At 39.6% G+C, this 13,915-nt stretch overlaps 1 protein-coding gene across 1 annotated transcript; it reads right to left on the bottom strand.

Moving 5' to 3' along the window:
* Window positions 1–8,675: 8,675 nt before the first annotated feature.
* LOC103697298 (probable beta-1,4-xylosyltransferase IRX10L) lies at window positions 8,676–13,915 on the bottom strand. Its single transcript, XM_008779131.4, has 4 exons — window positions 13,545–13,915; window positions 10,303–10,691; window positions 9,551–9,792; window positions 8,676–9,454 (listed from the first exon to the last, which is right to left on the bottom strand). The coding sequence occupies exons 1-4, from the start codon at window positions 13,648–13,650 to the stop codon at window positions 8,941–8,943; spliced, it is 1,251 nt and encodes a 416-aa protein (XP_008777353.1). The 5' UTR covers window positions 13,651–13,915; the 3' UTR covers window positions 8,676–8,940.

Genomic DNA, 13,915 nt, shown 5'->3' with positions numbered 1-13,915 from the left:
ACTTCATTACCTTTACCGATGATTATTCACGGTATGGGTATGTGTATCTTATGAGACACAAGTCTGAATCTTTTGAAAAGTTCAAAGAGTTCAAGAATGAAGTAGAAAAACAAACTGGAAAACCTCTTAAGGCTCTTCGATCAGATCGAGGAGGAGAATACCTTAGTGGGGAATTCTGGGACTATCTCAAGAAAAACGGCATAGTCTCACAGTGGACACCTCCGGGTACACCTCAACTCAACGGGGTGTCAGAGAGGAGGAATCGGACCCTATTGGATATGATCAGGTCCATGATGAGCTTCACTGATTTACCTATGTTTCTTTGGAGAGATGCCTTACTTACCACAGTATATCTACTGAATAGAGTTCCCTCTAAATCCGTTCCTACCACACCGTATGAGATATGGCATGGTAAGAAACCAAGTCTTGGTCATCTCAAGATTTGGGGATGTCCGGCCCACGTCAAGAGACTACAGGCAGACAAGTTAGAGGCTAGGACCATAAGTGCTCGTTTTATAGGATATCCTAAAGAGTCATTAGAATACAATTTTTACATCTCAGAGGATCATAATGTGTTTGTGAGCCGTCATGCCATCTTCTTAGAAAATCAGTTTATCCTTGATAGAGGCAGTGGGAGGAAAATTGAGCTTGAAGAGAAAGTCTCTGAAAAGCAACGAGTCATGGATCCTATTGAACCCATTCATACAGAGCCAGTACACGATGTCCCTCGACCACCTCGTAGATCTAGTAGGGTCTCCCATCCTCCCGATAGATACTTAGGTATACTAGAAGAGGATACCGAGGAAATGTTCCTAGTGGGAGATAGGGATCACATACAGGATCCCAAAACCTACAACGAGGCGATATCTGATATCGATTCCGAGAAATGGTTGGAAGCTATGAAGTCAGAGTTAGACTCCATGCATTCCAACCAAGTCTGGACCTTAGTAGACCCACCAGAAGGTATTGTATCTATTGGATGCAAATGGATCTACAAAGGAAGATAGGTTCGGATGGAGAGGTAGAGACCTATAAGGCAAGGCTTGTGGCGAAAGGGTATAGTCAGCGCGAAGGCATTGACTATCAGGAGACCTTTTCACCTGTAGCATGCTAAAATCCATCCGAACATTGCTTGCCATTGCAGCATTTCATGATTATGAAATCTGGTAGATGGATGTGAAAACTGCTTTCCTGAATGGATATCTTGATGAAGATATCTATATGGAACAGCCTTTGGGTTTTACTTCCAGTGATGGAGATCACAAGGTCTGCAAGCTGCAAAGGTCCATCTATGGACTAAAGCAAGCATCTCGGAGTTGGAACACTCGTTTCGATGACGCAATCAAAACGTTTGATTTCATCAAAAACGAAGAGGAACCGTGTGTTTACAAAAAGGTTAGTGGGAGTGCTGTCGTATTTCTTATACTGTACGTGGACGACATCCTACTGATAGGGAATGATATTCCCATGCTAACCTCGGTCAAGGTCTGGTTGTCAAAAGAATTCTCCATGAAAGACCTTGGGGAAGCATCCTATATTTTGGGAATAAAGGTCTATAGAGATAGATCTAAAAGGATGCTTGGCCTTTCACAGAAGATGTACATAGAGGAGGTGCTGAAGAGGTTCAGCATGAAAAACTCCAAGAGGGGTCTCTTACCCCTTAGGCATGGAATTCATCTCTCCAAGAAGATGTGCCCCAACACATCTGAAGAGATTCAACGCATGAGCAAGATTCCCTATGCATCGGCAATAGGAAGCCTCATGTATGCCATGCTATGTACACGACCTGATATAGCTCTTGCTGTGAGTGTCACAAGCAGATATCAGTTGAATCTAGGTGAAGAACACTAGACAGCTGTGAAGAATATTCTTAAGTACTTGAGAAGAACTAAAGATTTATTCTTGATTTTTGGAGGATCATCAGAGTTAAAGGTAGAAGGATACACAGATTCAGACTTCATGACTGATGTCGATGATAGGAAGTCAACATCTGGATATGTGTTCTTGTGCAATGGTGGTACGGTGAATTGGAAGAGTTCTAAACAACCGATCATTGCTGATTCTACTATGGAAGCTGAATACATCGCCGCCTCTGAAGCTGCTAAGGAAGGCTTCTGGTTCAAAAAATTCATTGCAAAGTTGGACGTGATGACATCGGATGCCATAACACTCTACTGCGATAATAATGGCGCCATAGCCCTTGCTAAGGAGCCAAGGTCTCATCAGAAGTCCAAGCACATAGAGCGGCGCTTCCATCTCATACGCGACTATGTTGAGAAGAAATATGTAGAGGTGCAGAGAGTAGACTCCGCGGATAACGTGGCAGACCCGTTCACTAAGCAGCTAAGTCAGCAAAAGACTGAATCCCACCTTGAGAAGATGGGGCTTAGATATATGACTGATTGGCTTTAGTGCAAGTGGGAGATTGTTAGATGTATGCCCTAGAAGCCAATCTGGCTGACACATTGTTAATTCTAGAGACATAATTTTGTACTTGACTATTTATTATTGAATAAATAAAAGGCATCTTTTCATTCATATTATTTATGTGTCTATGAATCGTCCAAGAAATTAATAAGATGATGATACATATTCTCAAGAGTTGAGAATTTGAGCCATGTATCATTGGTGATTAATTTCTAAATGCTCCTGATCAATGGATCATCACGAGGACGGTGATCGATCCGATCAGTGCACAGATCACTTTCCTTCTGGATGGACGAGACTTGAGTCCACAGTGTAGGGACACTGAAGTGATAGTGCAGGTGCTTGTTAGAGAACAAGGGTACTGAGCGTGACCAAGACAAGAAGTCACTTGGATGTCTATCCACTCGTCAGTGACTTGCTTGATGTTGCAGTAGTGTGATTGGTCCTTTGACCTGCGGTGCTTCGGCTACTCACAGTGAGGTTATTGTAGTTTGACTGCACACATACATGGTCTCTAGCCATATGGGTCAATGCAGTGTAGATTGGCTGCAGTAGGTTCACTGTAGGAGTAGGGTATGCACCTACAAGAAATCTATCGACCTTGATAGAAGAGGAGTGATCCTATGTGATTTGTTAGACTGAGTTCTAAGACCTTGGCCAGGGCAGTAATATAAAGTGGAGAAAGAGTTTTCCACTATCGAACTCGAGTCGAATAAATTTTGACATATGACAGACGATGGGGTTTGACGAGTTGTCCATGACCTCCGTCCTGTAGGGATCCACGATAGTAGGACTGTATCACACGTTAATTGCACCTAGAAGTTCATCTTTCTATTCTACTGGGTAGCCACTACATGCTGCTAGATGTCACTGGTGGATGGTGGGACTCACAGGAATTATCTCGATAATCGATAAACCCTAATGAGTAGAGTTGGAATCGTTCCAATCCATTGAAAGGAGTTTTCAATGATATTATGATAGAGATCATAATATATCTCACTACCAGTCAGAGTAGAACCTATAGGGTCACACATACTAGAAGTATTGACCGATCCGATGGTTGAAAAGTGATTATGAATCACAAGTAATCAATTCGATTGATATTCAGTTGAAGAAGGAACAAAGGGAATTATTTAATTGGACTTAAAACAAGAGTCCTACTTCGAGTAGGATTCCTAGAGTCCTAATTGGATTAGGACTGGGAATCCTAGTTGGAGTAGGACTGGGATTCCTACTTGGAATAGGATTCCTGCAATCCTAATGAGATTAGGAGTTTTGAATCAAAATTGGATTCCTACTTGGAGTAGGATTCCTAGAGTCCTAATCGGATTAGGACTTCGGATTCAAATAGAGTCCTAATTGGATTAGGACTAAAATTATATATGTCCTAATTTGGATTAGGGTTTCTTAAGTCACAATTAATTATTAATCTAATGAATCAATAAGACTCCTAATTGGATTAGGATTGAAGAGTTCAATTGAGTCAAAATTGATTTAAGTTCTAATTGGATTAGGACTTACCTAGATTGGATCCAAATTGGTTCACCCTTGGGCTAAGCCTAATTGGATTAAGGCTTGACCACATTAGGGCATTCCAATCCCTACCTAATATGGATTAGGGTTTACCATGAGGAAGGGGATAAGCCCCTCCCCTTTCCACGTGGAGAAGGGAGAAGAGACGGCGCCCCCTCTTAGGAAAGACATCAAGAACTCCTAAATGTTAGGAGCTCCACATGTCTATAAAAAGGGACTTGTGGGCGGCACCTAGGGCATAGAAGAAGTCCTCTTCCTCCTTGCCGTACGCCTCCCTCTCCTCTCCTCTTGGTTCAGCCGCAAGCAAGGAAGATAAAAGCCAAAGGTGTTGGGCATCCTCTTCCTCCCTTCTTCCTTCCAATGCAGGGAAAAGAAAGAAGGCTGCGTGGGGATTCTTCTTCTTCCTCTTCTTCATCCTTCTTCTTCCTCCTCTCAAGCACAATCAAAGGTTGATTGAAAGAGAGGAAATCAGCCATCAAAAGAAGTCTTTGCAAGGGAGCTAGCACCCCGGGAAGACAAGAGAGCTTTGATCGGATCACTGCTTCGTGTGGATACCCGTAGAGGCCGGACACTTGAACGGCTTCAAACGAACCTTCATCCTAGACCACGAACTTCAGTTTGCGGTGATCATCTACCCGCACAAGGTGAAGATATGATCTTCTAAATGTTTTAAAAGTTTTTAATTCTTGCCTAACTACGAACGGTTCATGAAACAACGTTCATGCGATGAACGTCGATCCCGCTTATGCCGATTCCGCTGCCATCTGAATTTTTTTGAAATATCAGCGGCATGGACGGGTTCCCAACAAAAAAAAATCAAAAATAGATAAATAAAATAAAAGTTAAAGGATAAAATTTAGAAATAATGTATATAAATTAAAATTTATAAATAAGTTGCAAAGAAATAGAAGAGGTCCCAAAAAAGTAATAGATATTATAAATTAAAGATATGTAAAAATAAAATAAAACAAACTATATCAGAATTTGAAAAAGAGAGATGGAGATTAGAGGATAGGAGAGGGAGAGACTAGGGTGCAAGGAAAGTTGTGGGAGAACGGAGGGGCCTATAGGGAAGGAAGGGTAAGGGCAGGGGCGGCCCAATACATTTGGGGTCTAAGGCAAACTTGCCTTTTTTTGAAAAATAATGAAAAAATTTGATAAGTACAAAATACTTTAAAAATTTATTTTAGAAATAATTCTGGGTAGTGCTTGCATGGTTCTAGATTTAATAGAGAAGGGTCCTAGGGGCTACAACATTGGTTGTTCAAACAAAGTTCTTGTTCATTGAGTGGTTTATTCAAGCAAATATGAAATGAGTTTCCTAAAGGTTAACACAAATAAATGAAAATTTTATTTGATGTGTCCGAGCCTTATTTCCTCGTCTAACTTTGGTCATAGAATAAAAAAAAACCTTAACAAATAACTAATTGACTTTCTTTAGTAGTCATCCTTAACCCTCCCCAATCAATTAATAATCAAATAGATTGTTCAGACATATAAGATATAAATTCCAATCGCTTTTGAAAACAAGGTCATCTTTATATGATGATCTAAATGTAATTTTGATATTTTAAGTGCATCTGTTTACAATATGCATTGGAACATGGACGTGGCTATTCTCGGATAGTTGTTCAACCTATGTATCACACACTACCTAATGCAAAATTAGTTCAAATCCATAGGCAAGTATATCTAACAAATCAGAATCAAAGAACACCTAGTCGAATATCAATAAGAAGAATCAAGATAATCCATATATTAAGATGTAGTTACTAAATCCAGCTCAATCTAAAACATACAAAAAACTAAGAAGCAGCAAGAATAATATACAACCAAAAAATATCAATATTACTAAACAAACTTTTCACATCAATACAAAAGCGAAAAACAAAATTCGAATTAAAAAAAGCAAATGAGCCAGATTCCCACATCATCGAGCAACAAAATCGAAACCTAACACTCATTTCTAACCATAAACACAATAATTTTAGGAATAGAGAATGCTCACCTAGATGGGGATCCTCCCACAGACTGTGAAAAGAAACCTTGAAAAATTCTTAGAAATGATATAATATAGCACAATCAGAGGATTATACGACCCGCCTTTGGTCGCCTTTCCGAGCCACGAGAAGCAGTAGACATAGACCACCACAAAGGACCCCTTGATCATAAGAGCAATGGGGTGCATTCCCAACCCTAGAATCCCCCACGCCAGGTATCTCAGAACAGATCCCAACCAAACCTATAGAAAAGAGACTAGAAAATTCGAGACAACAAGCCTAAACCAAGGCATTACTCTATCAAGCTCCACCTCTTCATCCGTTCCCTCTTTTCTTCCTCTCCGAGGAGTTGGGGGGGAGGGAGTCGAGCATTTGCTCGTGGTGTTAGAGGAGGAAAGATGGGATCCACTTAGCGATACAAATTGGTGATTGAGCTCATCGAGCTCGAAGCTTTAGAATGGGAGCTAGGAAGAGACTAGCACAGATCGGAAGACTAGATAAGGAGAAGAAGAGAGAGAGAGAGAGTTATGTCAAAAAAGGAAGACGACAACACCATGATGGAGAAGAGTGGGTGTGGCGAGGGCTTCACTATTTTACGGCAATTTTACTGTAGCTCTACTTTATTTGCGGGCTGCGGTGGGACTTTCTTTGAGCCCGGGCCTTAGGCGACCGTCTCAGTCATCTAAGGGTTGGGCCGGCCCTGAATAAGGAGAGAATACTAGAGGGTAGGGAGCTGGGATAGAAAGAGAAGAGTATAGTTGGTTAGGCAAGAGAGATCTGGAGGAGGGCATGTAAGAGAGGAAGGGTCGGAGGACGTGAATGAGAGGGGGTGGAGGAGAGGGGGGTTGGAGAATGGAGAGGAGAGTAGAGAGAGTTGCGAGAGAGATTGTTTAGAATTTTAGTTATTTTATTGACTTTTTGTTAGTTTAATTAGAGAAGTGTTAAAATTTTGATATTAAGAATATATCAATATTGATTGAAAAGATAATTTATAAGTAATAACTATAGAAGACTACAGAAAAATATATCAACATTTTTCATGCTTGTGATAATAGCTTAGGTTGATAATTGGTGTCATTGCCACTTTAATCAAAAGTTACAAAGATGAAAGGAACAAGTTACCTGAGAGGAACCCTCGTAAGCTATCCATTATTACTGAGACGCAAACTAGAGGAACCATTTATTTGAAATAACCAATGACCTCCTCTTCATTGCTCTAGGCATAACCCAAGATGCAAGGCATAGCCAAAGGGGTCCCACTCACAAGAATAGCCTCGGTAAGTGCAAGAGAGATCACAACACATACCGGTAACTAAGCTCTTTGCAGATTCCTTGCTTCTAATTTGTTTGACACCCGTGAACTATTCACAGGAAAATAAAAAAATAGACATCTTATCAATTATACATGAGGACATATAAAAAGATGAAATAAATTCAAATAGGTATTTGAGTTTTGAGCTTACCTGGAAACAACACCAAGTCCATAAGGAAAGTTGTAGAACAATGAGATACCAGTGAAACTATTCACAAGGATAAGGCCGGTATAGAGAGTACTGCCTCAATATAGATCACTTAGTTAAAGCTGTTCCTTACTAAATAGAAAAGTACCTTAGTTTCAAGCTCTATATTGGGCAAATAACTAAAAAATAATATAAAACGCTCAAATGACCACCATTCAAGACTGGAATTAACATCAACATAATATCCTTTATTCCATAAATTCGTTACAAAAATGAGAAGAAAATTTTAAAATATATAATGACTATTACCATATTGTTACAACGGATGGAAGTGCTAGCGTAAGAACTCATTGATCCCTCTAAACCATTCCATTGAGACTTTGCACAAGTAGACTCTGAGTACTTGATGTACAGCACAAGCATGAAGATGGTCAACGAATATGATATGCTTATGAAAAGAGCAGAACCATTATTGGCTCAAGCTATTCATGAACCATTGTTTCAGCTCAACATTACATAAGCCTGCTCAAGCCCAGTTGAACTAGAGCAAGAGCTATGTTAGATTGCTTGAACAGGCCAATCACCCTAGCATAATCCATAGTTTTTCAGCACTTGGGCCTTTCATGCTCTTCTTTAAGTGGGATCTGGAAAGGTTGGCAATAAGCACATCTTGATGGAGCAATGATCAAAGCACCAGGGGAAGGACCTTATATTTAGAGATCATAGCCAAAACCTAGAGGCAGCTAGTAGCTGTCATTCGAGCATAACAAATCCTTCTGAACTGGCAACATCTTACTACGCTGCCCCGCAGTATGATTTCTTTAGTAATATGGAACCGTCAGAAGGCCTTTCATTCAGGTGTAGGTGGCTCCATTTGATCTTCTTTGATTCACAGGGTTCAGAGAGCATCATGCTTTCCTGATGTCAGATAACAAACTCCTATCTGCTAGGATCCCTTAAACTGTTCACAATCTATCTAAATACGAGGATATGATATCAACAAATGTCTCATTCTAGTAACACAAACAACAAAAGGCAACACTATATAATGGAAAATCTTTGCCAAACTTGCGTGGAGCGCATTAAACTCCAATTATGGAGCTCTCCAATCTAACAAATACAAATGACTCTGCAACCCGTAAATGTGACCAAGCCCTTTTTAAAAAGTTGCAGTGTATTTTACCTCTTTCCTGTAACATAAAATGCCCTACGAGGATATATAGGTGATCAATATTTCCAATGAACTCATGTCTCAGACGGTCATAATCAGTATAACTATTATAAAAGAATAACAAGCAATTCATTGAACTATAATGAAACGAAAGATTAAAACACTTCATTTTATGTCAGCTATAACCACATACTGGGCAGAATACATATGCTTACAGAACCTAGCTAATGCTAAAAGTATGCGACATAACAAAAATGAACACATCATGGCGAGCACCATATCCTGATAGTAACAATGATAGCAGATGGAATGGGCTTGTTTGTAATGTCGGTAAGGATCGTTGCTGCCACTACCAAGGTTTCAAGTCACCCACAGGACCGGCGGTCCAGTTCAAGATTTTCTCCCCTGGTTTCAGGTAAGCATTCCTAGGATGTGGAAGCTTACGAGCCAGACCGTTCAATATCTGATGGAAGGCATCCCCTGGTTGGGCAGGCTGTGGGAACAGCATAGCCTGCTTCATTGAAGGGTTGGCAAGTAATCTTTGTTTCCTTAATACAACCTCTGGTGGTATTGAAGTAAGGATTGTGTCCAACTTGGGCACATCCTTCTCAGCTACAAACACACCAATGTCCTCCCACGGGATTGCATCTGCGAAAGGTAGCACAATATCATCTGCTATGATTACTGGGATGCAGCCAAAAATCACTCCTTCCACCAATCTGGGGCTCCATGGGGCCCAACCCAAGGGGCACAAGCAGAAAACAGCCCGTTGCATGTCTTCATAATAAGTAATTGGGTGTTCAGTAGAGATGTCAAATAGAGGGTTGTCCTTAAAGTTTTCCCACACTGAAGCCCGAGCACCTCTGTTCAGCAAAGTAAAAGCTTAATGTATGTGATCAATTAAAATAATCACATCCTATAGTCTTAAGGTGTCTAAGATTCTATTTTCAAACTCCTACCTTGCATAGTAACCACCCTCTGGATCATTGCCCACATCGTAGAATAAACCACGGAAGTAAACAAAGATAGATCGAGGAGTGTCTGGAGGAATCAAGTGAGCCTGCATTTTCTGTGGAGGAGCATATGGAGGAATGATGATGGAGCTCTCCTTCAAGCAAACATGGTTCCGTTGACCGAAGGTCTGAACCAACGTAGCACGTTGCAGCAAGGGTAGAATTCCACGTTCAATAGCTTTTTCTTCCTGGAACCATGATGTTTATTACATGAAAAGGCAAGAGAGTAGGAATTTCAGAAATAACTAATTGGCTGTAATGATAACAGGAAAGGTGTAAACGACGCACCAAAAGTTTTGAAAAGTTAAATAAAAAGAAGAAAAGATAAAATTATTAATGCATCCAACCAAGGTCCGCCGTACCGGTACCGGTCGGCGTACCGGTGGCGGCCCGGACTAGCTATGTAGAAATGGCAATAACAAGAGATAGCAGCAACAAAATGAACAAATACCGTAAATTATTCACATGTTGGTAAAAAGATTGTGAAAGAAATTATTGTAATGCAATGAATAAATCAACTTTTTGGGAAATAACTCAGAGATCAATATCCTAATAATCGTGATTCCTTAGAAAAGCCTTCGTAACTTTGAGAAATTATGGGACAATGGTTCCAAGGAAGAACTTCTAGAACTGGAATTTGTAATTTCATATGCAGGATGCAACCCAAGGAAATCAGTATCTGAAGGCCAATTTCTTACCTGATAATGGAAGCATGCTCCAAAGTCATGTGGAACAACAAAAAAGTGATCTGCCCCTTCCGATCTATTCCAGTAAGGCCAGTTCGAGGCAATTAGCTGGATAGCACTTCGCATCATTCTTGGTGATTTAAAGGGCAAAGGAAGACCATTTGGCGTCAGGTCACAAGTTGTATAAACTGGTGTATAAAACCAATCAGCTTCTTCAGGATTAAGTGTTCGGACTGGACTAGATAATAAGAACCGATGCATGAAGATTTCTGCAGCAAACATGTGAGTAAGGCACCTAGAGTCCTTCTGCAGAATCTTCTTGTTGTATTTGCTAGGCAGCTCATAAACAAACACCTTCAGCCTTCCGACAGGATCATCTTCTAGCACATCACCAGCACTCCCTACATTTTAATGATCAATAACACCATTAGAACAAGGGTATAGGGCCTTTAGTTGATACTTTCAGACAGCTTCAGCCTAAGAGACCAGAGACTAACATATTCTGAGAAAGCAGTAAGGGTCCAAATAGCAATTCAAAGTTTCAAGGAATGACAACTAAGATAATTCCTAAATACACATTGAAAAGAAATGCTGCACATTAAATCACAAAGAATTATCTAAAACAATATGAATATGCATCTTGAACACTTCCCATCCATAGCTATTAAACACAGTCCAATATAACATTCCAAGAATGAGTGTAATATTCCAGAAAACATGTTAACATACTGGTTTGATCAGAAATTTCCATCAAATGGAAATCCAACCTGCCATCATCACAAGTTCTAAATACAACACCAAAATAAAAAATTATGACTGATTATTACAGGTTCTGGAAAAAGGCCAAATTTCACCTGAAACTGATGTGAAGAAAATATACACAATATGACCAATCATGAACATTCCAAACAAGCAATGATGGTGAATTATAATAACCTGGGAATTGTAATAAGGGGACAAAAAAAAGAAAAATCAAATTCCATGAGATGGAGTCCCAAGTGCCAGCAAAACAATATAAAAATTTTAGGTTCAAACTTAGCCAAGATAAGCCACAAGGTTACAATGGCTCATGTTTTCTTATAATTATATACCTCAGTTTGTGATCATGACTACATTTTACACCTCCAACCAAGTGAATTGAGCCTTCTTGATGAGGCAGTAGAAAAATTAATCTAGGGGGAATACATACAAATGCAAAATATTTATTACTTCCTCATTATAGTGGACTCAAATCCAACAATATGTCTAGTTCCATTCAAAATGAAAGTGAGGCAATGAGTTTCTTCACCATTTTCCATTCAATTGTACCTTTGACCTTTCACAGTGAAGAATATACTGAACCTCCTCTTTGATATTCCTACTCCAATAATTGCCTAAAATCTGCTTCTTCAAACATTCACTCCCCATGAAACTGAATAAAACTTATAATCATCACCATCATTCTTCTACAAGCTTTTTACCATCAAATATGGGACAGCTATAAAGCAGAACTCTAACCTGAGAAGGCTCCATAGAAGATATGAACAGATTTTACAACTAGCAGTAAACATGACAATAACCCTCTAGAAATTTATACCAGTTTCCTGGCCAAGGAAATTTAAGCATGACAGGATCCTAAATGAAACCCATATGGTCGGTTGACAAGGATGGAGTTCTACCTTATTGGTCACATTTAAATCTCATGACATCAAGGAGCAACCCTCAAATTCCCCTTGACTTGCATAAGCCAAATGGCAATATGAAATCAGAATGATACATGCAGCTAATCATCAAAAGATGGCTTAATTCGGGGTAATGCCTTAACAATTAATATAATCTGTAGATCAAAGTTTTACCACCTTTCCACCAAAGCTTAGATTTCGTCCATTTCTAGGCTACTTTGAAGCATTTCTTCTGTGTTGCATGAGTATAAGCAACACAGAATGTCCCTAGGCATTCTCCTAGATTCTCCCTGCTCACTAATTCTGAATTTCAAAGGATGTCCCTAGGCATGGGTCTCCCTGCTCACCAATATTAAGTTTTCAATGATGTTGCAATCTTATTCAAGTTAGATTAGATGAAATCAACATTAATTAATAAAGGTTTGATATCAGGCAGTAAGTTATCAAAGATTCTAAAAACTTAATGGATCATCCCAAACCATATATCTGACACTAAGTAGGTGCAAATAGGTTTATCAGATGGTTGCAGGTATTGGTTAAACACAAAGTTTTAATTTGCTCAATTTTATGATATGAAAGCCAACATAAATTGTTCTAAGGAAAACGGCTGAGCCAACAAGCCTTAATTTCAGTCACAAACTCCAACTTTGAAATGATTGTCTCTCTAAAACTAAAGAAAACGTGCACAAGCCTTATGTATAATAATGATAACAGGCAATAGGGATTTATGTAAATGCATGACTTGGACAGTTAAGATGAGGTATGACAAGGTGTAGTAACTACAAAAACATAGAACAAATGTTTATGTTTTCTCTTCAGATATAATTCTCGAAATAAAGAGTTGGGTAACTCTATTTCCATGAGAAAATATAAACCACACCTTGGAGTTAGGAGAACAGCATAACATGATAAGCAAGATCAGCTGAGGGAGTCACATAACTACCAACAATAGAAACTCCATATCGAGCAACAAGCCAACATGATACAGAACAAGGAAACCTGCTACTACAAATTACAAAACAAAATGTGTGTCCTTATTTTTCCAATTCAGAAAGTTCTATCTTCTCACTGTGGTAGTATCTACAAGTTGCATATGAAAGTTGAAAATGTGACACCATGACATAAATCTAATAAGATGCAGAACAATATCAGATTTCATGGAAGTAACACCCCGGTCAAACCCACATCCAAACTTCCCTAACTTCTAACATCCACAAAAGCTAAACATGACACATCATTGCATCTTCTTTCAACACAAATCAAAAACCACAACAAGCACAATTTACTTAACGATCAACTAAGTCTCACACGCAAAGAATGAGACTGATCCAATCAAATTCTCAATTAACACAGATCCCAATCCAGAACCCAAATAAAAACCTGTAACTCATTGCATATGGAGTACAAAAACCGCGTACCGCCACCAAATCTAAATTCATCAAATCCAACCCCATACTCCCGCGTGAGCAATGATGAAAAGAAGAAATCCACATCAAAATAAATCCATCAACAAAGTTCAGACACAAATTCAATCCAAATCTAATTTAAAGCAGTAAACGAACGAACACGATAAAAGAAATGATCAAAATGTACCTGAAATTCTCTCAGTGCGGTGCCTCTGTTCCAGCTCCTGGACACTAATTGTTCCAAGAAGAGAAGAGACAAGGAGAAGGGGCAGAAGCCATGACCCTTTCCCCATATCCCCCTCCCCCCGCGAGACCCCAATCCCCAGCTCCAAGCACCAAAAAGAAGAGAAAGGCGGCCACTTTCCACCAAACAGGAAGGGAATCAGTCGTCGGTGAGCGATTTAGGGCAGGGGAGGGAGCTCTCTCGGGATTCCATCGGCTGGAAAGAGAGACAACAGAGCGAATGGGAGGTGGCGAGGGTACAAACTAAATAATAAAAAGAACTTGGGGGACAAGGGGTTGGTTTACTCCCTGTAGATTCTGTGGACTTGGCTCAAG

Source organism: Phoenix dactylifera, chromosome 9, assembly GCF_009389715.1.
Source record: "Phoenix dactylifera cultivar Barhee BC4 chromosome 9, palm_55x_up_171113_PBpolish2nd_filt_p, whole genome shotgun sequence".
Taxonomy (NCBI): Eukaryota; Viridiplantae; Streptophyta; class Magnoliopsida; order Arecales; family Arecaceae; genus Phoenix; species Phoenix dactylifera.
Note: the sequence above shows the minus strand (reverse complement) of the source record. Positions and strands in the feature narration are given on the sequence as shown.